At 38.9% G+C, this 27,079-nt stretch overlaps 1 protein-coding gene across 3 annotated transcripts in view; it reads right to left on the minus strand.

Annotated features, from left to right (window-relative positions):
• Positions 1-27,079, minus strand: part of USP8 (ubiquitin specific peptidase 8) — a 47,686-nt gene that overhangs the window by 10,293 nt on the left and 10,314 nt on the right. For 2 of the 3 annotated variants that reach the window (XM_060755231.2, XM_067471426.1), the window contains 12 exons: positions 26,493-26,637; positions 25,029-25,114; positions 22,753-22,903; positions 19,923-19,974; positions 18,652-18,796; positions 16,882-17,044; positions 11,576-11,720; positions 9,082-9,314; positions 6,009-6,560; positions 4,699-4,782; positions 4,207-4,287; positions 2,614-2,876 (listed from right to left, as the gene is read on the minus strand). In XM_060755231.2, coding sequence (XP_060611214.2) covers positions 2,614-2,876; positions 4,207-4,287; positions 4,699-4,782; positions 6,009-6,560; positions 9,082-9,314; positions 11,576-11,720; positions 16,882-17,044; positions 18,652-18,796; positions 19,923-19,974; positions 22,753-22,903; positions 25,029-25,114; positions 26,493-26,637 — 2,100 coding nt within the window. The remainder of the gene's footprint in view (positions 1-2,613; positions 2,877-4,206; positions 4,288-4,698; positions 4,783-6,008; positions 6,561-9,081; positions 9,315-11,575; positions 11,721-16,881; positions 17,045-18,651; positions 18,797-19,922; positions 19,975-22,752; positions 22,904-25,028; positions 25,115-26,492; positions 26,638-27,079) is intronic. The other variant, XM_060755232.2, reaches the window with a different exon arrangement.

A 27,079-nucleotide genomic window follows, 5' to 3' on the forward strand; every position in this document is an offset into this window, starting at 1 on the left:
AGCACACCAAAATAACTGGGAGTCACCCTGGACCATGCTCTGACTTACAGGAAGCACTACTTGAGTATCAAGCAAAAAGTAGGTTCTAGAAGTAATATAATCCAAAAGTTGACTGGCACAACCTAGGGATCACAACCAGACACAGTGACGACATCTGCTCTTGCATTTTGCTACTCTGTTGCTGAATACGCATGCCCAGTGTGGAATACATCTCACCACATTAAAACGTGGATGTGCCTCTTAATGAGACATGCCACATTATCACAGGAATTTTACGCCCTACACAACTGGAGATATTACACTGTTTAGACGGTATTGCACCACCTGGCATCTGCCAGGAAGTAGCTGCCAACAATGAAAGGACCAAGGCAGTGATATCTCCGGTCCATCCTCTGTTTGGATTTCAGCCAGAATGTCAGTGCCTTAAATCAAGAAATAGCTTTCTAAGATCTACAAAGATACTCGCAGGAACATCTCAGCAAGCGAGAGTCCAAAAGTGGCAGGTGAAACCTGGAACTTCAACCAAATGAGAAACTCCCCTCTGGACACAGAAGGCTGGGCAACTTGGAAGGTGCTGAACAGACTGCGCTCTGTCACTACGAGATGCAGAGCTAACCTTAAGAAATGGGACTACAAAGTGTTATTTGTAACACATCCCATGAAATTTTAATTCAAAGCCTAGGTTGGTGATCTAGTCAAAGCAAGCACACATGTAACCTGTTTTATTGTGTAAAGGACACACCAAAACGCTTAATTTTGGCCGAGTGTCTCGTCTTTCCTGATACTTATATTTTTAAAAAATAAAGGTTTCTATAATAAATTATTCCATTATAGGCAATAAAACCCTGAATACAGGATATTATATACACAAGGACAAACACATACATTGGTTGGCCTATTTCATGGGAATAATCATGTATGAGCAGTGGAACACAATAGAAACACTATGCAATCAGCAACTAAGATATCTGTATACAAGCCACTTCTCCAACAAAGCGTTTTAATGTTCAGAATATGCCAGCAGCTCATGGTTCCTATGTCTTTCAAGAAGCTCTAAAGCACAACTGTTTCTATTGTTGTACTCCAGGCCTGGAAACACCTATGAACACCGCACCACACAAGAGTTCAGAAATATAACCAAACGGTTTATTGTAAAAACACATAAAGGTATATAAAAATCAGGAATAAGGAAAGAAGATATATAATCCAAAAAGTTTTAGGAACAGGTGATAACCAAACAATAATCCAAATGTTCTTGTGGGTTTTTTTGGGCTATATGGCCATGTTCTAGAGGCATTTCTCCTGACGTTTCGCCTGCATCTATGGCAAGCATCCTCAGAGGTGAGGTCTCACCTCTGAGGATGCTTGCCATAGATGCAGGCGAAACGTCAGGAGAAATGCCTCTAGAACATGACCATATAGCCCAAAAAACCCCACAAGAACTGAGTGATTCCAGCCATGAAAGCCTTCGACAATACAGTACAATAATCCAAATGTCTCATAAAGTTCCAAATGTGACCCAGTCCAGGAATAGCCAGAAATCAGAGATACAGCATAAATCCACAAGCAAGAAGTTATAACTAGTAAAAACTTGAACAGAAATACAGGAACAAGAACAAAGAAAACTTTGGGTATTTAAATTAAAAACCAAGGCTGGACTTGAATCAAGAACCAGAGAAGTCAGGCTTAGCTTCTCACTTTAACAGCTTGCTGTTTAATAGACACCCACGAAATCATTCCGTTTCCCATGAATTCTCTCCACAACTTTCCCACATAATCTTTCTGAATGATGAAACCTATTTTCTGCTCTGATCTGTAAACAAACACTTTTGTTGATCTCCATAACTACAAGTGGTTTCTCCTGGGAGCCCTCCTTATTCACCCAACTCTTCCTTATCTACTATTGCTACTTCTGACTCTCCTGAATGCCCTTGAGGCTCTGCACTTTCCAAGCCGGTTTTCTCACAGAGAGAACCGCCATTCCCAAGACTTGAATTTCCCAGACCTGAAGGCCCATCACTTTGTGCCACAGGAAAGCTCACAATCCTCTCTAGATCATCACTTAAACCAGGGATCCTCAAACTTTTTAAGCAGAGGGCCAGGTCACAATCCCACAAACTGTTGGAGGGCCGAATTATAATTTCAAAAAAACATGCATTAATTCCTATGCACACTGCACATATCATATTTGTAGTGTAAAAAACACTTTAAAACAATACAATAATTAAAATGAAGAACAATTTAAACAAATATAAACTTATAAGTATTTCAATGGGAAGTGTGGGCCTGCTTTTGGCTGATGAGATAGGATTGTTGTTGTTGTTGTTGTTGTGTGCTTTCAAGTCATTACAGACTTAGGTATACAAATATGGTAAATATAATAAAATAAATTAGGTTGGCCCTGAGCGAGGGTCGGGTAAATGACCTTGGAGGGCCGTATCCAGCTCCTGGGCCTTAGTTTGAGGACCCCTGAATTAAACCATCAGCCTCTGGCTGATCTACAACATCTATATTTCTTGGTATCTTATATTAAAAAGTTAAATTTTTAGCAGTCAGCTTAGAGACAAAAAAATAAATAAACAACACAAATGAGAGTGTCTGCAGAAGACATACTTATTCTCACGATTGATGGTGGGGGTGATGGTGACTTTCTTCCTCTCCTCCTCCTGGACGGCCTGGGTTATGTCTGGCGAGGAGTATGAGCGCTTCAGTTTGGAGTGTTCTCTCTCCCGCTGATCCGCAGCCCGAGGTTTGGGTTTATGAGTCGGAGGGGTAGAAGGTGGAGTGGCCGACTGGGTCATTTCCGGTGGATACATATGAACTGAGTTGGTCGGAGAGTGGTAGTAACGGAAAGTCCCGGTAATTGGATCAAGAAACTTCAAATCACAAGTGCACAAAAAAGGGGGGAGGGAGAGGAAACATTAGATCTGACTTACGAAATCTTGATTTGAAATACTACGGTGTAATAAATGTACAGCTGCTTTTGAAAACAATGTAAGAAGGAACAATATGCTGTTGCACCTTTTGAAAAGGCAAACTTGCCCCAATTTGCAATACCTGGCAACCAGGTAGATTACACCGCTGGCAAAGATTTAACCACTGTAGTATCAAATCATTGAGAAAAAGGTTGCAGAAGATGGTAAGGTACAGAGGTGTGTAGAAGCATATTAAAATAGGACTGAAATGACTGAAGTTTCTTTTTAAATTCAGCACCAGAAATGCAATATTAAAGTAAAAGAGAAGTAAACAATTTAAGAAATATGAAATGTATTAAGGCTAAATGGTGCAAGAGAATCTCACAAGGTGAAGGCAATGGAAACAACTGAGGGAGGAGAATAGCGAATACACTATAAAAGCAATTATTTTGTCACATGGCCCCTGCCTAACAGTGACAGGAGAGAATTCATACATGGATGGCTCCTTTGCTCCAGACAGGCTTTAGCACAGTGGTTTAAACCACCAGCTGCAGAAAATCTTGTCAATCAAAAGGTCGACAGTTCAAGCCCGGGTTGGGGTGAACTCCCGCCATCAGCCCAACTTCTCCTCGTCTAGCAGTTCGAAAACAGCAATTTGAATAGATACGATGGTTGAATAAAAGTAATGTCTCCACCTTCGTAACTCCTCAAGAGATGGCAGTACTGGTATGTGGCAGGTACTGGCTTGTTCAGTAGACTCTCCTCTACAGTTCCATTTTGGCGGGAAGCCTTAGCATTGAATGGTTGTGCAAAGTACGGAACCCTGCACAGACGGTCGGTCCATGCGACTTGAGCAACGTGCAGTCACCTTCTTGACAGCAGAAGGTGCCACCCCAAAGGAGTTTCATCAGAGAATGCAAGCTGTTGATGGTGATTGTGTTGATGTGAGTACTGTGCGTTGTTGGGCGAGTAAGTTTAAAGATGTTGAGGTGACACCTCCTGCTGCCAAGAATTCAATGACTTCACATTCATCAAAGTGTTAGTATTGACTGTTAAGTCTCTAAATGGTTTGAGGCGCATACACCAGGACATGATTAGGAAATCTATTTCAATGGCCTGCAAAGCAACTCCTGCTAATGCATATTAGTTTTAAATCCATTTCTCTTATTAATCTTAAATGGTTAACTGAGTGTTGTATGTTATCATTTGCTATATATTTGGCAGAATAAGAAATGAAGGCAAATTGAGAACCAAAGCACAAACAGTCCAGAACATTAGACATTCTACTCACTTTAACCCAGCCAGCAGGCAATCCTGGTATAATCCTCCCCATCTCCTCACTCCGTGCTCTTGTTAATGGCTCCCGCTGGGACTAAAGAAGACAGAGATCAAGAATAAGACCCAAAAGATACTTTGACTTGCCATTAATTTTAACACATAATGATTTATTTCTCGATTCCAGGGCCATGCTGAAATACGTCCTTCTGAAACCAAGGCACATAAAGGCTCCAGCTTAAGTTCTATGACTCTTAACTGACTTTACAAATGGTTTGTTTACTTCACAAACACACAGAAAAGTCACCACACACAGTCAGCTATGGAAGTATCATGGAATGGCATTGGCACATCTACTGAATTTGCTGGTATTTTATGAAAAGTTAACACAAATGGTTCCATGTTCCATGAATGTTGTTAAATGGCACGGAATATAAAACAAGGTGGCATTATGACATCTGCTCTACGTTCCCGCCGCTATGCAGAGAACACCCCACAAAGCATTTACTTTATTTTTTTCAGACTCTGGTTCAGTATCTTCGCTAATATCTCCTGGCTTTTGAGTTTCTGCTTGGTGTTTAATCTCAGTCTGCTGCAAAAGATGTTGAAAGAGAAACTTTCATTGATGGTGTATTCATTTAGTGAGCTTAAGTGTCTAATATGCTAGCTAAAATCAAGACAGTAAATAAAGAATACATAGGAATTCCAGACATGAATCAACCAGGGCCCGCTAACACCTCCCAACAAAGGATTCCCTTAGCCAGAAATCAGCCAGGCTTTAAAGCTGCAAGATCACTCAATGCTAATCAAGGTGGCCATATTGCAACATTCACACTCAAGTGGACAAGAGTTCTTTCTTCCACCCTGAACATTCCACGAATATATAAACCTCAATTTCCTGGTTTCCAACAGACCTCTCAACCTCTGAGATTGCCTGCCATAGATGTGGGCAAAACGTCAGGAGAGAATGCTTCTGGAACATGGCCAGACAGCCCTGAAAACTCACAGCAACCCAATGTATCAGGAAAGTTTTGTCATGTCCCTCCAAGCCAAAGAGGAAACAAATACTGGGGCATTTCCTTCTCTCTTTGTCAGGGTGTGTGAACCAGTTTCCTACATGTAGCATTTATTTTATAACACGCTGGTGCTGCTAAGTCATAAGTCCCAAAAGTTAACTACAATTTGGTGATGGATCTGTGCATTGTATGTTTTTACCGTTTCCCCTTCCGCTCCCTCACCCACAATGTGCTTCAGTAGTTATATTTACATTTTTAACGTACTAAACATACCAAGTTTGTATGAAAATGTGATTTCTATTTATTGTTTAAGGCTTTCATGGCCGGAATCACTGGGTTGTTGTAGGTTTTTTCGGGCTATATGGCCGTGTTCTAGAGGCATTCTCTCCTGACATTTCACCTGCATCTATGGCAAGCATCCTCAGAGGTAGTGAGGTCTGTTGGAACTAGGAAAAGGGGTTTATATATCTTTTGTCTCACCCTGGTCATACCACAGATATATAAACCCACTTTCCTAGTTCCAACAGACCTCACTACCTCTGAAGATGCTTGCTATAGATGCAGGAGAAACATCAGGAGAAAATGCCTCTAGATCATGGACATATAGCCCGAAAAAACCTACAACAACCCAGTGATTTCTATTTCCTGTGCTGGTCTATGACCAAAATAAATGATTTGATTGATTGACTGAAGTCATAACTGCTCCATGATACGGCAGTGCGTAGAACACAATGCAGACTTTTTCCCCCTGGCTTTGGTCATAGTGTTTTGCTGGGAATTTTGCACGAACTGCACCACTCACCTTGCTAGGGACCGCGTCACCCCTCACGGAGGTACGGGACTCCTCTGCAAATTTGTGCCTCTGTATTTCTGGCGTCCAGGTCACCTTTGCTTTCTCGCTCTCATTTTTTTTCACTTCAGGAGTTTCACTCACAATTTTACTTGTCTTTTTAAAATCTGTCAATTCTTTCGGTGCCTTTTCCATCTCTTGCTTTTCCCCCGTTCCTCTACTGGCCTGCTCTTTTTCATTCAAAAGAGTTTCTCTGCCTTCCTTCTTTTCTTGCTCCTCTTTAGCCGCTGGTTCTTGGTCGTGCTTTGTCTGCTTCGGCTTCTCTTTCTGTTCTTCCTGCACTTCTTTCTCCTGCCTGTTTTTTTCCTGAGAAACGTTTTCTCCCGGGATGTGGATTTTCTCTTCTTCACTCAGGCTGACCTTTGCATCCAATTGTGGCTTCTTGGAGCGGTCTGGGACCACTTTCCCATTCGAAATAGGCAGCTTACCAATAACTGGGCTCTCAGCTTTCGGCTTATCATCACCGTCTGGAATTTTTGTCGAAGGCTTTTTTGTACGATCAACCTGGAGCAATTGAAAAAAATAAATCATTGACACGTCTTAATTTTGCTGAAACATTTCAACCCAATTAAAGAGCATATTTTGTACATATATATTTATCGTGACAGTAGCAACCAGACAACTGAATTACATTTTATCAATTTTTTAACAAACAGACAAAACAGAATTTGCAAGCTTGGTAGTTGATTAAATGTCATTTGACCAGTATCTGGCCCCTTGGAGTGCCTCTGGTGTTGCCGCAAGGAGGTCTTCCATGGTGCATGTGGCAGGGCTCAGGTTGCATTGCAGCAGATGGTCAGTGGTTTGCTCTTCTCTGCACTCGCATGTTGTGGATTCCACTTGGTGGCCCCATTTCTTAAGGTTGGCTCTGCATCTCGTGGTGCCAGAGCGCAGTCTGTTCAGCGCCTTCCAAGTCGCCCAGTCTTCTGTGTGCCCAGGGGGGAGTCTCTCATTTGGTATCAGCCGTTGGTTGAGGTTCTGGGTTTGAGCCTGCCACTTTTGGACTGTCGCTTGCTGAGGTGTTCCAGCGAGTGTCTCTGTAGATCTTAGAAAACTATTTCTTGATTTAAGTCGTTGATGTGCTGGCTGATACCCAAACAAGGGATGAGCTGGAGATGTCTCTGCCTTGGTCCTTTCACTATTGGCTGCTACTTCCCGGCGGATGTCAGGTGGTGCAATACCGGCTAAGCAGTGTAATTTCTCCAGTGGTGTAGGGCGCAGACACCCCGTGATAATGTGGCATGTCTCATTAAGAGCCACATCCACTGTTTTAGTGTGGTGAGATGTGTTCCACACTGGGCATGAATACTCAGCAGCAGAGTAGCCTAGTGCAAGGGCAGATGTCTTCACTGTGTCTGGTTGTGATCCCCAGGTTGTGCCAGTCAGCTTTCATATGATATTGTTTCTAGCGCCCACTTTTTGCTTGATGTTCAGGCAGTGCTTCTTGTAGGTCAGAGCACAGTCCAGAGTGACTCCCAGGTATTTGGGTGTGCTGCAATGATTCCTTCCCAGGTGATCTTCAGAGCTCGGGATGCTTCTCTGTTCTTGAGATGAAAGGCACATGTCTGTGTTTTAGATGGATTAGGGATCAGCTGGTTTTCCCAGTAATAGGAAGTAAGAGCACCTAGAGCTTCGGAAAGTTTCTGTTCAACCATCTCAAAGCTCCCTGCTTGAGCAGTAATGGCACGATCATCAGCATAGATGAAACTCTGTCCCTTCTGGCAGTGGCTGGTCATTTGTGTAAATGATGAACATTGATGGAGCAAGCACGCTCCCCTGAGGCAGGCTGTTCTTCTGTTTCCGCCATCTGCTTCTCCTTTTTTGTATATGACATGAACTCATTTAGACTCATTTTAGTTTTATTTTTTTGTCATTTTTGGTCATATTTGGTTTTATTTTTGTAGAAACATCTCAACATTTCAACACAATTAAATAATATAATCTGCATATGCCACAAACTCACATGGCCATATAAAATTATATTCTATATGAATTTATATTTTATTTTATTTATATTTTATATATTTTATATGAATTTATATTTTACTGATTTGTTAGTTTTTATTATATGTTATGTTTTTAATTGTATTTATGACATTGTAAGCATTGAATTTTGCCCTGTTAACCGCCTTGAGTCGCCTGCGGGCTGAGAAACGTGGTATACAAATACAGTAAATAAATAAAAAAACCTATACTCATTCATGCTTTATTGGGAAGTTGTTATTATTTTGTTCAACTTCCCATTCTGCATGAAGGAAGAAAAAGCTAGCATGCCCCATTTCCTGTATAAGGATAGATACATTATTGAAATATGAGGGGTATTTTTGAAGTAAGGTCCGTTTTGTTGTTGACACTAGTAGTTTGCGCGCATACCGCAAAGAGCGCGTGCGTCGTGCATGCCTCGGGAACAACTGTGCTCAGTTTCCGCTCTGTAGCTAACTTGTACGGTTTTGTTCTGTGCTTTAAAAATGTTTAAGACTATCAACTCACCCTCTGCATGTGAGGTTCGCTCAGTGATACGGTTTTTGTCAGCAAGGAACCTGCCTGCTGCAGAAATTCATCGACAGATTTGTGAAGTGTACGGTGAGACTGTTATGAGTGAAAGCAAAGTGCGTAAGTGGGTATGACAATTCAAAGATGGCCATGACAACGTCCATGATGAGGACCGCTCCGGTCGCCCTTCTTTGATTACAGAAAATTTGGTTATCGGAGCAGGCGGCAAGTTTTTATGAAGAGGGTATTTTAAAATTGGTTCAGAGGTGTGATAAGTGTTTGAACAAACTTGGCAACTATGTCGAAAAATAGAGTGAAGTATGTACTTTCTGAAAATAAATTTACTTTTTTAAAATAAACTTTCGTTGTGTACTTATGTTCAAACGGACCTTACTTAAAAAATACCCCTCCTGTATATATATTCTCCACTGGTACGATGTTTAAAAAAACAGGTTCCTCCAATAAATAGGAAAAAATACCTGTATAATTATGTTGTGGTTTAAGCAAAGATTTCTTGTCAAAATTTACTCACCTGAGGAATAATCTTCATGGCAGATACTGGTGAGACAATGGAAGATGAACTGTCGCCCTTAAAAGCAACAGCAACTGAGCCACCGGAAACTGGTGGTTTAAATGCTTCTAATTTCTTTTCCTGATCATTTGGGGGTTCTGGTCTCTCTGTCACTTCCACCACAGAAGGCTTTACATGAACAACAGGTAGCGGAGGGGGAATTGGTTCTTCCAAAGACGGATATGTAAAATCCACTGAAAAGAAAAGTAAACAAACTAGTCACATGAGCATCCCAATCAGACATGGACAACATAAACTGATTTAGCTCCTGGTATTTCCTTTATATCAGATGAAATTAATAGGTAGCAAGGACATGACCTGATTGCTGAACAGTTTCCCTTCCTTTCTCTTCCTTTCTTTACACTTTCCCCCCTTTCCTTTCTCTTCCTTCATCTTGCCTTTTTTTTGGAAGTGACAGACTCTTAGCTTCAGTGCAAGGGGCAAACGTGGACACACACATACACACACGATTTCCAAAATAAAAAAGCTTCATTAAATTGCTTACTTCCTTATAGGATGGATGTCTCAACTGTGACCTTCAGGGCTGTGTTGTAGGCCACATTAGCCAGAAGCTAATTCTGTTTATCTATATACTGCAGTCTTGTGGTTGTCTCCGAGCACTGCATACATACAGATATGCCAGTAGCTAATCCTTTCTATATAAATACTGCTATTTTTAAGTTTTTGGGACTCTTGCCCCAAAATGGGGTTGATGTTGCACTTGAAAACTCATGATTATTTTAATTTGGGTAACGAAAGGTACATGTGCTAAGTTTATTCCAGATCCATTAAGCCACATGGGAGCCTTTGTGGTACAAGTAAACAAACAAACAAACAGGTAACACCCAAGTTACAAACAAGATAGGTTTTGTAAGTTTGTTCTTAAGCTGAATTTGTATGTAAGATGGAATAGGTACATTTTAAGTGTACCTCCAGCCATATATATATATAAAGATAGATAGATAGATAGATAGATAGATAGATAGATATATACGAGGGGTATTTTTTAAGTAAGGTCCGTTTTGTTGTAGACCCTAGTAGTTTGTGTGCATACTTGTGCGCATACTCACCTGTACGGTTCTGATCTGTGCTTTAAAAATGTTTAAGACTATCACCTCACCTGCCGCATGTGAGGTTCGCTCAGTGATACGGTTTTTGTCAGCAAGGAACCTGCCTGCTGCAGAAATTCATTGACAGGCTTGTGAAGTGTACGGTGTTACTGTTATGAGTGAAAGCAAAGTGCGTAAGTGAGTACGACAATTCAAAGATGGCCGTGACAACGTCCATGATGAGGACCGCTCCGGTCGCCCTTCTTTGATTACGGACGATTTGGTGGCTTCAGTTGAAGTGAGGATTCGTGAAGAGGGTATTTTAAAATTGGTTCAGAGGTATGATAAGTGTTTGAACAAACTTGGCAACTATGTCGAAAAATAGAGTGAAGTATGTACTTTCTGAAAATAAATTTACTTTTTTGAAATAAACGTTCGTTGTATACTTATGTTCAAATGGACCTTACTTAAAAAATACCCCTCGTATATTAGCCATCACCTGCCACGCGTTGCTATAGCGCAGTCTGTGTATATGTGTTTGTGTGTGTGTATATTTGTGTATATATGTGGTTCTGCGCATGCATTGTAATATATATTTTTTATTTTTTTAAGTCTCTTCTGCTGTGTTTTTCAGTGTTTTATGAGTGATGGTCACTCGTTGGCCTGAGAGGTGTATTGTGTCCAAATTTGGTGTCAATTTGTCCAGTGGTTTTTGAGTTATGCTAATTCCACAAACGAACATTACATTTTTATTTATATAGATATATATAGAGAAATAGAGTGTGTGTTTCAAATAGCATAGGGAAGGGTTAACACCCCTGTGGGGTTTCCTTTGTTGTCTGTGCCCCTCTTCAGAAGATTTCACCTCACTTTTTATCCCTGTGAGAATTGGATAGTGAATAATTTGGCTTGTTGTGGAAACAAGAATAGCTGATAATAAAGCTTCAGCTGAGACACCCTTATCTCATGGTAACTCTTTCAGGAGTGAATTTCCCTTCTGAGGGGTAGATTTCTTTCACTTCCTGTTGTCTCATCCCTGTTCTTAACTAGAATTATATTCTATATGAATTTATATTTTATTTTATTTATATTTTATATAATTTATATTTTATATGAATTTATATTTTACTGAATTGTTAGTTTTTATTATATGTTATGTTTTTAATTGTATTTATGACATTGTAAGCATTGAATTTTGCCCTGTTAACCGCCTCGTAAGCTTTGTAAGCTGGATGTTTGTAACTCAGGAACTGCCTGTACTTGGGACTTATAAATAGATAGATCTACTCTAGTTGGGTTTACAAAGAAATCCAAATTTCAATAGTTTCCTCCACAGAAACCCATGCACAGTGCTGCAGGATTAGGAAAGATCTTTTAACCCTGCTTGGAAGATATTTTATACATACGAGAAAAAGAAACCGCTTCGCTCTTGCTGCGTTGCGGTGGAATGACTTTGGCGTTTGTCGTATACTGGGGATAGCAAAGAAGCCAGTTCTCATAACCTCCATCTAAGACCAAGGGCTCATTCTGTAGCACAGCTTTACTTTCCCACTGGATATGAAACACAAAAAATACTATCAGATTACGGTGTATAATACTGAATCAGATAATAAAACTATATTCAGTATCAATGAGAAAAACTGTTTTTGCTTATTTATAAAGTATCCTTCCATCAAATGTATTCTAAACATTGAGAAATATTGGTTAAACACTTGAAAAATCATGATAGGGGTTTATACAGAATGTTCGAAATGTTTTCTGCTTGCTTTCCTCCATCTTCATTTTGTTATTTGAGAAGGGCTCTCTTTGTGATCTTTTGAAACGGAAATTACACAAGCCAACAAAATCAGACCTTTTGTAATCAGAAATGACAGTAGCACTGTTCAAAATCAATTTTAGGCTGATTTTAAATATATCTTATTTTTTTCCCCATCACGTCAACTTTTTAAAATATGACAAATTACAGCAGACTACTGTAAAATCCACACATTTCATATCTTGTTAACACAAGCCAACAAGTATTTTTCATCAGATATGATGTTAGGTCATTCTTAAAGAGTTTTTTTTCACTGAATTCAGATCTGTGTTTATTTTTTCACTCATGTGTAGTTTTTGCAATGAAGCTAATTGGAGGTTTAGCACAGCTGGTAAATCATCAGCAATTATAAGATCTGTCAACCAAAAGGTTGCAAGTTCGAAGCCCTGGGTTGGTGTGAGCTGCCAACTATCAGCCTAGCTCCATGATGGCGAACCTATGACATGTGTCAGCACTGACACGCGTAGCCATTTTTGATTACACGCAGCTGCATATAGAAGCATGGGGTCACATGCCAAGAACGTTTCATCCTTGGCTCCTGCATGGCCAAGTGCAGTAGCCAAGGATGAAACATTTGCTGTAGTGTAGACACGCTGTGCTGGAGGTCTGTAGGCCAAAATAACAGAACTCTGGCACAAAGCGTTTAGTTAGGACTTCTGGTTAGGCCATTAAGGGGATCTTTGACCTCAATTCCAGCCGGCGGAGCAGGGAGCAGAATGCCACGGGGGTACATCTTTGGGGACCCTGTGATCGCCATTATTAGCAACCACATAATCACAGCAACCATCATCCAATCTATTGTTCTGGGGTGTCGTGGATATCTAATTTACCATAATTACTGAAATAAGTGAGGGGGAGGCTGGGAGAGGCAAGGGTCTGTGCTATGGGTGCAATTTCCCGCCATTAGAAACAGCAGCCATCTTAATTTACACTAAGCAGGTAAGTTAAATAATTAGTTTTTGGTTTATTAAAAATTGTATATTATAATTATACTTTTTTGTTATTTGAACTATAAATATCACAAAATTAAGTTTTTTCTCCCTCAAAGTGACACCCCACCCAAGTTATGTTCTTTTTTTTGCAAATTTTGACACACTCAGCTCAAAAGGTTGCTCATCACTGGCCTAGTTTATTGTTTACCTAAGCAATTTGAAAACAGCTTTAGCTGTGATTAGAGAAATTAGGTACCGCTAAAAGCGGGGGAGATGTTTTATGACACCATAAAGAAGGAAGATCTGGGTAAACAAAAGGGAAGAGGAAGTCCTGACGGCTCTTCGTCAATTAGGATAGAGCAACAGCAGCCCCTGAAACAAACCACCTCTTTCTGTTCTGCTCTGTCTCTGTATTGTCTATACAAAGCGGCATTGAATGTTTGCCATGTATATGTGCTGTGATCCACACTGAGTCCTCTTCAGGGTGAGAAGGGCAGAATATAAATCAAGTATTATTATTATTATTATTTAATGCATTTACACACCAATATCAATAGAATCTAATTAACCACAAGCCAACAAGTATTTTTCATCAGATATGATTTTAGGTCATTCTTACACTGTAGTTTTTTTGCCCTGAATTCAGATCTGTGTTTATTTTTTGTCTATGATGTGTAGTTTTGCAATGAGACCAATCGAAATATTAATGCATTTACGCACCGATATCAATTAGATTCTATTGATATCAGTGTGTTAATGAATGAATTATTCAATTAGCCTCATCACAAAAACTACATGTAATATATAAATAAAATCAGATCTGAATTCAGCGCGAAAAACTCTGTAAGAATAATCTACAATTACACCTGATGATGAATGGAACCTTCTCATTTTATGGTCCATAATGGTATAACACTTTGCAATGGTTTGGTGCCTTGAACTTGAATTACAATCCCAAATCACACTGACACTACTAGTTTACCTCATTTACTTAAGGAAACCACTGTTGCCTTTCCACTATAGTTATAATGCTTAGGATGCTTTATAGCTATGTAAAACTATAAAATAAATAGAAAATTGAAATAATTCTCCAAGAGACCACAGTAAGACTATTCTGTCATAATGCCAAGCAATGAGGCAGATAAGCTTAATATGCAGCTGGCCCATTTGTTGTCACGTCATGGCTAATACACATTCACTTAAGGCCAAGGCGACACTCAATCATGATTTAATATTCAGGTATAGCACTTACCCATGTTTAAATAAAACAAGCCTAGGGTGAATACTATGACTAGTTCTCTATGATGTCAACGTGCTTGTGTAACAGAGCACAGCATGACTAGTAGTTTGACAACACTGGGTAATACACATTTTTGGTGCCTCAAATGTTAAATCTGTTTCCAGGTACTGTATATCTGAGCTGCCAATTCAAAAAATGGCACCACTTTCCCCCATTATTTTTTAGTTTTGGAGATACCGCACACATGCCATTTACCAGCTGGACATAGAAAACCATCAGAACCCTACCTAAGAAACTAGAGCTGATGTGGTCTATCCAATGCAATTGCCTCAAAAAGCCCAGGAATAGGCCTAAAAACCAAGACACCAAGGTTTTTTTTTGTTTAGGTTCTTGTGGGTTTTTTTGGGCTATATGGCCATGTTCTAGAGGCATTTTCTCCTGACGTTTCGCTTGCATCTATGGCAAGCATCCTCAGAGGTAGTGAGGTCTGTTGGAATTAGGAAAATGGGTTTATATATCTGTGGAATGACTGGGGTGGGGCAAAGAGCTCTTCTCTGCTGGAGCTAGGTGTGAATGTTTCAACTGACCACCTTCATTAGCATTTGAAGGCCTGGCTGAGCCTGGAGGAATCTTTTGTTGAGAGGTGATTAGATGTGCCTGATTGTTTACTCTCTGTTGTTTTGCTGTTGTAATTTTAGTGTTTTTTAATACTGGTAGCCAGATTTTGTTCATTTTCATGGTCTCTTCCTTTCTGTTGAAATTGTCCACATGCTTGTGGATTTCAATGGCTTCTCTGTGTAGTCTGACATGGTGGTTGTTGGAGTGGTCCAGCATTTCTGTGTTCTCAAATAATATGCTGTGTCCAGGCTGGGTTTTTTGTTTGTTTTTGGTTGGGCCTTGTCAGGTATGTAGCTATCATGATCTGATCACCATGCTCAATATATCCCATATGCATGGGGGTATTGGTGTAACGATACAAAAGGTTTGCTAGGGTAGACCCTCTTTCACTCAAACTCACCCCCCCCCCCCCCCGAATCAAACTCAGTTCCCCCCGAATCAAAATCCTGGCTATGGGTCTGGGTCTTGTAATGTCTGCATCTCCAAGATCTTCTTACACAAGTGGAAAGTCAAAGGGGGAATGGTGGTGCTCTCTGCCATAACATGGCGGTTATGGCTGCCAATTGGGATGTGGAATAATCCATGGAAAGGATGAGACCATGAATGCCTAATAAATCAGGATGGCTATACATCACCTTTGGAATTAAGGGCCTCTGGAATAATATGCCTTTGAATGTGATTTTCCTGCTTCATGGCAGGGGGTTGGACTGGATGGTCCACGAGGTCTCTTCCAACTCTAGGATTCTATATATCTGTTGTTGGAGAACACAAGATAGAGAGTGCAATTGCACTCACATACCACTGCTAGCAGATTTCCTCTTTAGCCAACCGGTGAAGAGAATGCTGGCTTTTGATCTGATCCAACACTGCTTATGTCATGTTCACAGTGCTGTGACGTGAGGATTTTTCAGGACTCAGCAGTGAAGAAACATCATAAAATATTGGAAAAAGTTGTTGGAAATGTCACAACCACGATGGAAGTTTTTTCCACATGTAGTGGACTTCTAGAGAAGCCCAAAAATATGGGAAATTTATACATGAAGAGTCTCAAAAAATATTTGGAATGGCTTTTTTAAGAAAACCAGAATATTACCTGTTAGGTATTATGGACCCCTGGACCAAAACAAGGACATTTTATTCACTTATATGTCCACGGCAGAAAGAATCTCTTTTGTGAAACATTGGAAAACTGGTAAGATTCCAGATACCGATGATTGGATAAATAAATTAAGAGAAATTAGAGATATGGATAGACTAACGTTTGTTTGTTTTTTAAGAACAAAAAGGACAGATTGGTCCCTTTTTGAGAAATATGAAAAAGAGAAGAAGTAGAAAGACAGTGTTTAACAATTTTTTTATTTATATATTTTTCCTTTTTTCTTCTTTTTGGCTGTCTGTTCTTTCCTTTTTTTACATTATACAAATTTTTTAGAGCAAGAAGATTACAGCTATAATTTTAACTACAACTGTACCTACAAATGATAATGGTGAAAGCACAGAATAGAAGTCAACTGAACTTTCTACCCCCTATCTGTGTTTTTCATTTGTGTGTGAGAGAGTTTTTAAAGCTTTTTTAGCTTCAGTTTTTAGCTTTAGTTACCTCTTCTTTTATCTCTTTTCCTACTTTCTTAATAATCCAATGTTTAATAATCCAATAATAAAACGTTTCTTTTTTTTCCTTTGTGTATAATAAAAATCTATTTTTTTAAAAAAGAAATATCTATCTATAAGACACCTTTTTTCCTGTCATCGCTGCCATTCTTTTCTTTTCCTCCTTCTAGAGCAGACACGGGCAAACTTTGGTCTTCCGGGTGTTTTGCATGAGCAATGCTAGTGTACCAACTTCTCTTCTTTCCCTCCTTTTCTAGCCAATGAGGAGTGTGTCCCCTTTTAACTAAACCAATAAACTTTTCTGTTTTGCCAGAACTGATAAGAATCTGTACCCAATGTCTGCATGGGACATAGGATGGAAATTTTAACAGACTTTTAAGGTACCCAATTAACCACTGTGTTGATCAAAGCTATCAGAACACGCCCTTTCAATAACTATAGGGATTTTTGTTTCTCAAGGTAATTAAAGACGACCATAAACCAAAACCTGCTCACCTTGAAAAGCGCATCTTTGAGGCTTCGCAGAGGTGTTCCCAACTGCAAATCCTTTACTGAACTAAACCAGTCGACCAAAACAACATAACTGGCTTGTCCCCTCTCCTTCCATGCCTCTTTGGAAGCATCAGGGAGCTTAGCTTCAATCAGGTTAGCGGTTTCTCTGAAATTTGAAACAGCAAGAGAAAGGTAGTTTAGCAACTCTCAGCTACTCTCCAGCACAGTATCTGGACTGAATAAGCAGGCCTTCAAAATAGTGTATATACTCGAGTATAAGCATAGTTTTCCAGCCCTCTTTTTAGGCTGAAAAAGCCCCCCTCAGCTTATACTCGTCAAGATTATTTATTAGTTTACTCTGTTGTTATTATTCTTATTTTTTTATTTTATTAATTTTTTATTGTTTCATAGTGTATGTAGAAAACAAAACAAATGAACAAAAGGAAAAAATGAAGAAAGAAAAAATATGCAAAAGATTTACGAAAGAGTCAATATTCAGTGCTCATTAAACATATGTACAATCAGATTTGGTTGTACAATTATTTATACCTTAACATTACATAACCCTCTATCCCCCACCCATGAACCCCACCCCCTGACCTCCGAAACCCCTCAAAACAGGATTGCATTCCTAAACAACAACTACCCAAATATCTTCTTTCACTGAACCCCCTTTATGGCTATCTTCAAGTTTACCTTTGTCTCCTTTTCCAAATACCCAAGTGCCAGCCTCCATTTGTTTGAAAATTCTTCATTATTTCCTCCTCTGCTGCTATTTGTCAGCTTGGCCATTAGGATATAATCTACTAATGTATCTCTCCAATCTTGAATAGATAACTCTTTTTCCCCTTTCCAAGTTTTGGCTATTATTAGTGTTGCCGCAACAAAGCAATATTGACAAATTTCTTCATCTCCTGCACTGATACACATTCTAAATAATCCTAATAGGCTCATTTCCGGGTTTTTCTAAACCTTTTTCTTAATCATATTGTTTCTTTCACCACTTTTTCCCAAAATTCTTTAACTATATTACACATTCACCAGACATGGAAAAATGATCCCTCCGCCTTCTTACATCTCCAGCAACTTCCTTGTCCTGTTTGTTATTCTTATTATTATTACACTTATTATTTTACTCTATTTATTATTATTTAACTTTATTATTATTTCATTTATTATTTCACTCTATTATTACTGTATTTGTTACATTTCCTTCATTTTACTCTGTTATTATTATTATTACATTTATCATTTTACTCTGTTATTATTGGAATGATAGTAAGCACATTTACATTGAAGGAGGTTAGAATAATGCTTGAATCAGAGTTGGACAGCCTTATCTTAAACGACCGTCTTATGTAAATATTCAAAAACATTTAACTTACTGATACCTCAATTAATGTAATTGTATCAATATATATATTTATTTTGAAATTGACCAGAAGCTGCTGCATTTCCCACCCTTGGCTTATACTCGAGTCAATACGTTTCCCAGTTTTTGTGGTAAAATTAGGTGCCTCAGCTTATATTTGGGTCGGCTTATACTCAAAATAGACCCAAGTATCTAAGCTCAACATACAACCCATTACATCACGAGAACAAGCAAAGACTGCCCTAGATTCTTTTTAAATGTTAGAAACAATGTTAGTTGTCCCCAAATCTGGCTTTTATTGTTGCTCCACAAACAGGTTTTCCGTCTCTCCCCCATTCTACTCCTGATAAATGACAAATTCTTAATCAGTAAGTACTCTAACAGGAATATGTATCCCATACCCTGGACTGATCGCTTCTTCTGGAACACAGACGGAGTTTATGATGCAGGACTCCTGGTAATCCTTCAAGCATCGAGCATCCATTATCATCAGCTTGATGCTTTTGTCCATCATCATTGTAAACAATTTCTCTGCCGTGATTGCTCCTTGAGAGACGGAATAGTGCGTTAGAAAAAGTAATAAACTGAGAACAAGATTTTCAGGAAAAAATATTTGAAAATACCTACATCAAACATCTTACAACACATTCTCATTATAAACAAACATGATATGTGATGCAAACTTAAGTTTGATCACTGATCTCAAACAGAAGTGTTTCAGTGTGATAGGAAAGGTCTCCCAAATGAATATTGTGATTAATGTGTGGAGTGAATGAATGTCTTATAAGGTTTCATTTAATAAACTATTTTAATATTGCCTTTTTGTGTGTTTTTTCTTTGCTATGTGTGACTTTTAAAAATATTTTTAGCTATGTGAGGTTTTGATGTGTTGTCGAAGGCTTTCATGGCCGGAATCAAGCTGTATGGCCATGTTCCAGAAGCATTCTCTCCTGACGTTTCACCCACATCTACGGCAGGCATCCTCAGAGGTTGAGAGGTCTGTTGGAAACTAGGAAAGTGAGGTTTATATGTTCGTGGAATGTTCAGGGTGGAAGAAAGAACTCTTGTCCGCTTGAGTGCGAAAGTTGCAATATGGTAACCTTGATTAGCATTTAATGGTCTTGCAGCTTTAAAGTCTGGCTGATTTCTGTCTAGAGGAATCTTTTGTTGGGAGGTGTTAAGCTGGCCCTGATTGATTCTTGTCTGGAATGCTTTTTAAGTGCTGCTCTTTATTTACTATGAGGTTTTGCTTGTATCCTCTTTTGATTCTGCAAGCTGCCTTGGCAGAGAAAGGAGGAACATAAATAAAGCAACTGAATTGTGTTATGAAGTGTATTGGATGAAACGATGCCTGAAGCATTAATATTCCGCTGAGTAATAAGGAATAGTTTTTAAATTGATTAATTAATTTGTTGCCTTTTCTCTGGAGCAGGACCCAAGGTGGCTTCCAATATAATTTTGAGTTTCCTAATTAGGACACCCCCTTCCCAATCCATTGAGAGAAGTGTACCTGTGCATGTTGTGTGGGGCGGGGGAGAGAATGGTTGCCACTCCTTGTACCTTTCCTATATATTTCCTTGTATGAATAGTCTGACTATTCTGCTGGTGCTTCCTGTTTGTGGCCTTAGCTACTGAGATAAGATTGATAAATGATGGAGAGATGTGAACTTACCACTTTCAGGCAGATCTTTTATTTCACCTGAACTCTTCCTCTCCCCATTGACCTATAATATTTTAAACACAGGTAAGTTTTGCAATGCATTTTGGAAGGGTATGAGATGCATTGATCTTATAAAATTGTCAACACAGAATCAGAGAAAGGTAGGAACAGAAATTGGCTATTTAGTATAAATGGAACACACACTCCATTACTGATTAAGATACCTGGACATTTAAGAAAACTGAAAAGTAGACACAGAGCAGCTTCTTCGTAATCAGGATGTTTGAATATTATTGGCAAAGCACAACACCGACTTCTTCTACCGTTTTCCATTGTTGATCTGACTATGATTTGCTTATAAGGAAACCCTAAGCAACATTTCCCTAATCGCACTTTACTAATGATCTAGGATTGTCTGCTCGCTCCATCTCTCTCCAAATACCTATCCTAGTTATATGTCACCTTGTCATGCCCAGCATTTTTTTTTAAAAAAAATAATTATTACATTTGGCCCTGCCATAGGTTTTTAACGCATCGTGGTGTTATTGTTATTGTTTACTGCTTTGTTTATGAGTTTATTTATTGTCTGTATTGCTGCTGTTGCTGTTTTTACTGATGTATTTGGGCTCGGCCTCTTGTAAGCTGCACCGAGTCCTTCGGGAAATGGTAGCGGGGTATAAATAAAGGTTGTTTATTATTATTATTATTATTATTATTATTATTACAATAATTAGTTTGTAAACAAAAAAATGGAAAAAAAATATTCAAAATAAAGAATGACATCCTGCACAGAGAAATCCTCCACAATGTTCTACTTTTTTTGCCACATCATGGCTTGAGGTGAAACATAAACATTGACCAAGGCCCCAGTAGTCAGAACAAACTAAAAAGACAAAAATACGTGCAACATATGTAAACAGGCCACAGCAACTATGAGGACAATAAAAGTGTGAAATAGTTGCAAACTGCATAGTGGAGGTAATCTCATGCAACACAGTGCAATTTACTGGTAATGCATATTAAAAATCCGATAAAAATTATTCTGAATTCAAATTGTGGATACTTTTTTTAAAAACTTGGATTTGGGCCTTTTTGTTATTCAGAGCTGCCTGAGTATGTCTCTGTGATACTTCAGTCTGAATTAACGAAATTAACTCTTGACATAAGCAAAGCAGAGTCCTGCCTTAGTAATAACAGTATTTGATGACTGCTATGCAGTCTTTTCCAGCACTGCACTCTCATGGCAACCTAATGCAAATAATGACTCAATGTAAAAATATTCAATACAGCAGATCCACTACTTTAACTGGCATTTGGGGTGAATAATGTATGCATTTTATAAAAGGCCATTTATCTTTTACCTATGAGAACACATCTATTAAAATCTCTAGATTTTCCAAGACGACTCAAAGGGCCATAGAATCATCCTGGAGGACCAAGAGATTCCTAGAGAAAACATAAGACTCAAATCCATTGGAAATAGCAACTTTCTTCAAGCCTTCGCTAATTATTTATTTTGTATATAATTAAGAATGCTTACTGTATTGTAGGTGTGTGTATTGGTATGAAGTTTTCCTTAACTCTATGTTGTAGGAGGGGCTGCAGAACGTGTGATCAGATCTGGGATTGTTCAGGACTCAGACTCCATTTTAGAAACAGAATGCTTTACAGCAGTCAGTAGAAACAGACTCTATTAGACTCTCAAAACAGAGAGATGCTTTAGACTTTGGACTGTTAAGATTATAAGAAAGATACCCTATGTTAACTGCACAAATAAACTACTTCAAATTCTATCTGTAACTGGATTGATAAGCAAAGTACCTGTATGCTGAATGCATGAAGTTTGTGAGTAAACCAACTATGTTATTTCAAAGAAGTTGACTTATTTTTGTTTCTTGAGAGCATGATTTAAACAAAATGTTTTAAGGGAGAATAGATGTTTTGGGGCAACAGGAAATAACACTTGTGAAACTCTGCTATATATGTTTTTTGTGCATTGGCATATCTTTGCTCCCAAGAGTTCAAAGAGATATCTAGGTATATCAGTTTAACAGCTGAGAAACCTAATTGCCTTGCATGAATGCTGGTGGATATTTACCACTAAAGGTAAGGTTGACTCAAGTGAGTTTTTAACTCTTCTTGGGGAGATTCCTGATTTTCTCAAATGGTTTGTTGTTCATTCACTCAGTCGCTTCCCACTCTTCGTGACCTCACGAACCAGCCCACGCCAGGGCTCCCTGTCGGCCGTCACCACCCCCAGCTCTTTCAAGGTCAAGCCAGTCACTTCAAGGATGCCATCCATCCATCTTGCCCTAGGTCAGCCCCTATTCCTTTTTTCTTCCATTTCCCCCAGAAAATGGTAATGAATACAATTTTCCAAAAGGCTATAGAGATTTCCATCCCCCCCCCACCCCCAAATCCACAAGAACTGCACCCACAAATGTGGAGAACAAGTGTACTAAAGTGAACAGCACATTCACAGGTTCAAGTTGGGCCAAAAATATTTGTGCTAGCAATGTAACAAGATGCCTGAGACAAAATTTCTTGGCATAGTAATTACAAGATCTGTGGTGATCTTTTGGGAAGTGAGAAGAAGGATTTCAAACAGCCTTCAGAATTATTAAGAGCTGTCTGGTTATATTGTATAGCTTATACTGTATAGTGTCAAACATTTTGACAGACTTAAATAAACAGAAGAGTAACTAAAGTAACTGCAACGTTTCTTCTAACAAGGCAAAATAAACTATTTTAAGTCCCAAAAGGAAGAAACTTTATAAAAACTAGAGTAAACTTCTATAAAAAAATTTGAAACTAAAAATTGTGCAAGAACTGTCTTAATTACCATTTGAGTTTTTCCTTTAGGATCTGATGAAATTTCTGAATATGTTTTGGATAAAGGCTTTGCATCGTCTTTTGATTCTTGTTTTTTCAGCTGTTGCTCTTCCAATCTTTCCCTTTCTTCCAGCTTCTTCCGAACTTCTGCCTCTTCATACCTGGTGAAAAACAGATATATTTTAGTTTCAGAAGTGAATTTACCGACTACCAACATTGTAGGGTCTTGTTAACCACAGCTTTTAAAATATAAACAAATGATCATTAAAATATCTAATTTCCTAAACTGCCTGCCATTAAAAATAATGGCAAAGGTATTATCAAATTGAATTAAAAATTAAAAATATAATAAAACCACAACAACAACACTTAAAAATAATTTGTTGTTGTCGTGTGTGCTTCAAGTTGTTTCCAATTTATGGTGACGCAAAGGCAAACCTATCACCTCTGAAGCTCGGACAGTGTCATGTTCAAAGTCACCCAGTGGGTTTCTGAGGCCATACTTTGATCTCCAATGCCCAAACCACTATATATCACATGTGGTCTCTTAAGAGGAATAGGTAGTAGCAACATCCAAAATAAAAACTGTAAAATATGGATTGGGCATTGATTCACAAAACAAAATACACAACAAAAAAACTTCCCGCATGGGAAGACTGCTCTGAAATCTTTTCAACTATATTTTGGTACAGAATCATAGAGTTGGAAGAGACCACATGGGTCATCCAAGTCCAACCCGTCATACAGGAAATGCACAATCAAAGCACCCCTGACAGATGGCCATCCAGCCTCTATTTACAAGCCTCCAAATTAGGAGCTTCCACCACACTGCAAGGCAGAGGGTTCTACTGTTGAACAACTCTTCTTACGGTCAGGATGTTCTTCCTAATGTTCAGGTTGAACATCTTTCCTGTAATTTGAACTCATGGCTCCATTGAGTCCTAGTCTCCGGGGCAGAACAAAACAAGCCTGCTCCCTCTTCCTTATTACACCCTTTCCAATATTTATACATGGCTATCATGTCTCCCTATGGACCATAGGGAAGGCTGAGCGAAGGAAGAGATATGCTTTTGAACTGTGGCACTGGAGGAAAGTTCTGAGAGTGCCTTGGACTGTGAGAAGATCCAACCAGTCCATCCTCCAGGAAATAAAGCCCGACTGCTCACTGGAGGGAAGGATAGTAGAGGCCAAGATGGAGTACTTCGGCCACATCATGAGAAGAAAGGAAAGCTTAGAGAAGACAATGATGCTGTGGAAAATGGAAGGAAAAAGGAAGAGGGGCCAACCAAGGGCAAGATGGATGGATGGCATCCTTGAAGTGATTGGATTGACCTTGAAGGAGCTGGGGGTGGTGACGGCCGACAGGGAGCTCTGGCGTGGGCTGGTCCATGAACTCACAAAGAGTCTGAAACGACTGAACGAATGAACAACAACAACAACATCATGTCTCTTCTAAGCCTTCTCTTCTGTGAACTAAACATACTTTGAACAGCGAGCGCAACAGACATTCTTGAAAAACCATGCGAACCATAGTCCAAGAAATAATACAGCAAATCCACAACAAATTCTAGTCTTGGCATATAATGCCACAGTTCACATAAAATGTCAGAATCCCTGACAGTGTGATCAGTCATTTTACATGTGTAAAATGTTCCCCTCATTATACAGGGGCCATATTTCTCCCCAAACATCAAGCTTCTTTGATCCCCAGTTTCTCTCTAGGCTTTCATCTTATAGGGAACTAGAGCCTGGAGAGGAAATCCAGATTGAAGAGCGACATGACGATCTGCAACATGGCAAGGGCACAGATTCACACTGAGCATTACTCTTGGATTGCTATCAAGGATGTACTGTGCAACTTCCATTCCAAAATTGGAAAAAAACCAAAATTCCTAACGCACGCAGTCCCAAACGTTTCAGATAAGGGATACTCAATCTGTACTAAATGAGCAAAGGGTGCTGTTACTCAACTGATTTACTTATAAAGCTTCAATCGGTAAAGGGAGGTAAGAGTTAGGCCATTAGTCAATTTCAAGTTCTGTTACAGTCCCCAAAACCAAAGTTGTTGTTTATTAAAGAAAAGAGAAGCACAACACTATTGCCAATAGAGAAGTTATTTAATTATGGCACCAACACTGTGAAACAACAGGTGCTCATTCTGACTTTCTCATTTACCAGAAGCTGCTGCAGACAGAATGCTTTCCCTGCAGCTAATGATGAAACATATGACAGAAGATATAACAATTCCAATAGCACTTATTGGCTTTTGACATTTGTTAAACATACCTAAGTTTAAGACTTTCTGAAAGCCTTTCAGCCTCTTCGATAGCCTTTTTAACATTTGTAGGTCCAAGTAGGGAATGAAAATAATCCTGAAATTACAAGAAGAATCAAACCATGTAATACTATTGTACATTTTATATAGAGAAAAATTACTAGTATCATTACCACTTTAACACTGCTATATTATTATTATTATTGTTGTTGTTGTTATATCCTGCCATTCTCCCCATGTGGACTTAAGGCGGCTAACATCTACCCACACTAAACAATTTAAAAAGAGAAATACAAAAGTTTTTAAAAATTAAATAATAACAATGTAGTAAAACAGAATTAAAATACATCAAATACATTAATGGCCTTTACAATTCATTTGCCCTTCCTAATCCCACCCAACCTCCCCAGAGCCTCCTCTTACCCTTCCTCAAAAGCCTGCTGGCAGAGGAAGGTCTTGACCTGCTTGGGGAAGGCCAACAGGGATAGGGCCATTCTGGTTTTCCACGGTATGGGAGCAGCCACTGAAAAGGCCCTCTCCTGTGTTCCCACCAAGCGTTCCTGAGCGGACGGTGGGACTGAGAGAAGGCCCTCCCCAGTAGATCATAGATGTCTCCCAGGTTCATTGAAAGAGATGCAGTTCTTCAGATAATCTGGATCAGAGACATATAGGGCTTTGTAGGTCAAAACCAGCACTTTGAATTGTGCTCAGAAACGTGTTGGCAGCCAGTGGAACTGTTGCAACAGAGGAGTTGCACGCTCCCTGTAACCCCAGTTAGCAGTCAGGCTAATGCTCTTTGAACCAACTGAAGTTTCCAAGCACTTTTCAAAGGTAGCCCAACCAAGGCATGTACCACCATGGCCAGATCTGACTTCTACAGGAATGGACACAGCTGGCGCACTAGCTTTCACTGTGCAAAAGTACTCCTGGTCACAGTTGATACCTTGCCTCCAGGTTCAGAGCCAAATCCAGGAATACTCCCAAACTGCGAACCTGTGTTTTCCCCATCTAACATAGATGAAAACTGCAGACTCAATCTGAAGTGTTTACTCTCATGAGCTTTTCTTTCTGAGCTGACTCATTTCTGACTCTAGAGCCTTAATTTCAACTTGCTCTTAAATCTTTCTATAGCGCAGAAGTAAACAACAGTAATTCCATGGGCATCAACAATAATAAGCCATTATTGCCATAATCCAGGCTGCTCAGTATTGGGTTCAAATCTTGGAGGAAGAAGGTTTACCTCTTGTACAGAAGGGAATTTGCTCCATTTATGTTTGTGGCACAAAATTACTTTTGTGGCACAAAGGAAATTTAAAAAGGAAGGAAGACATTTTCAGTAAAGGGGATTTTTACAAAGTACAATCACTATTCACTTTACTGACACTTCATTTTATTATTTCAGTTCTACCTCAAACCTTAAGGAATGTATTAAGAATCTAAAAGTACTGTAAATAAATAGGTAACTGCATACATACTTGTTGATGTTTGAAATCGGGCCTCTTTTTAATAAGGTTATACACGGTCACATATTTCATGTAAAGTACATAGGCTTTCTCTTCGTCTCTATCCAAACGGCATTCTTCAGCTGCTTTGAAGATCTTAAGAGCACTTTGTACATAACTTGAAATTAAAGCAAAGAATTAAAAATCATTTAAAAATATGGTTTGTATAAAACAGATGTTCCAGCTATATTAAAATATGTGAATCACTGAAATCCGAGGTGATAATTCTCAAGTAAGTATACATAGGGTTGTAGCCTACGAATGGCACTTTTTAAATCAAATAGCTTGCTTTCTACTAGGCACTTCATGTTTAACAAGGGAAGAAAAGCTACTTAACTGCTTGGGCAGTTAAGTAACAATAAAATTAGCCTAGAAATTGTATAAATTATACACTAGTCAACAAGTGATATAATGTATGCTGAATTTATCTATTTATTTATTTACGACATTGATATGCCGCCCTTCTCACCCTGAAGGGGACTCAGAGCGGCTTACAAGTAATATGTAAATGCATTATATTATATTATTACCATAGCACAATATTAGTAATATATATTTCT

The sequence above is a fragment of the Anolis sagrei genome, chromosome 9, assembly GCF_037176765.1.
Source record: "Anolis sagrei isolate rAnoSag1 chromosome 9, rAnoSag1.mat, whole genome shotgun sequence".
Taxonomy (NCBI): domain Eukaryota; kingdom Metazoa; phylum Chordata; class Lepidosauria; order Squamata; family Dactyloidae; genus Anolis; species Anolis sagrei.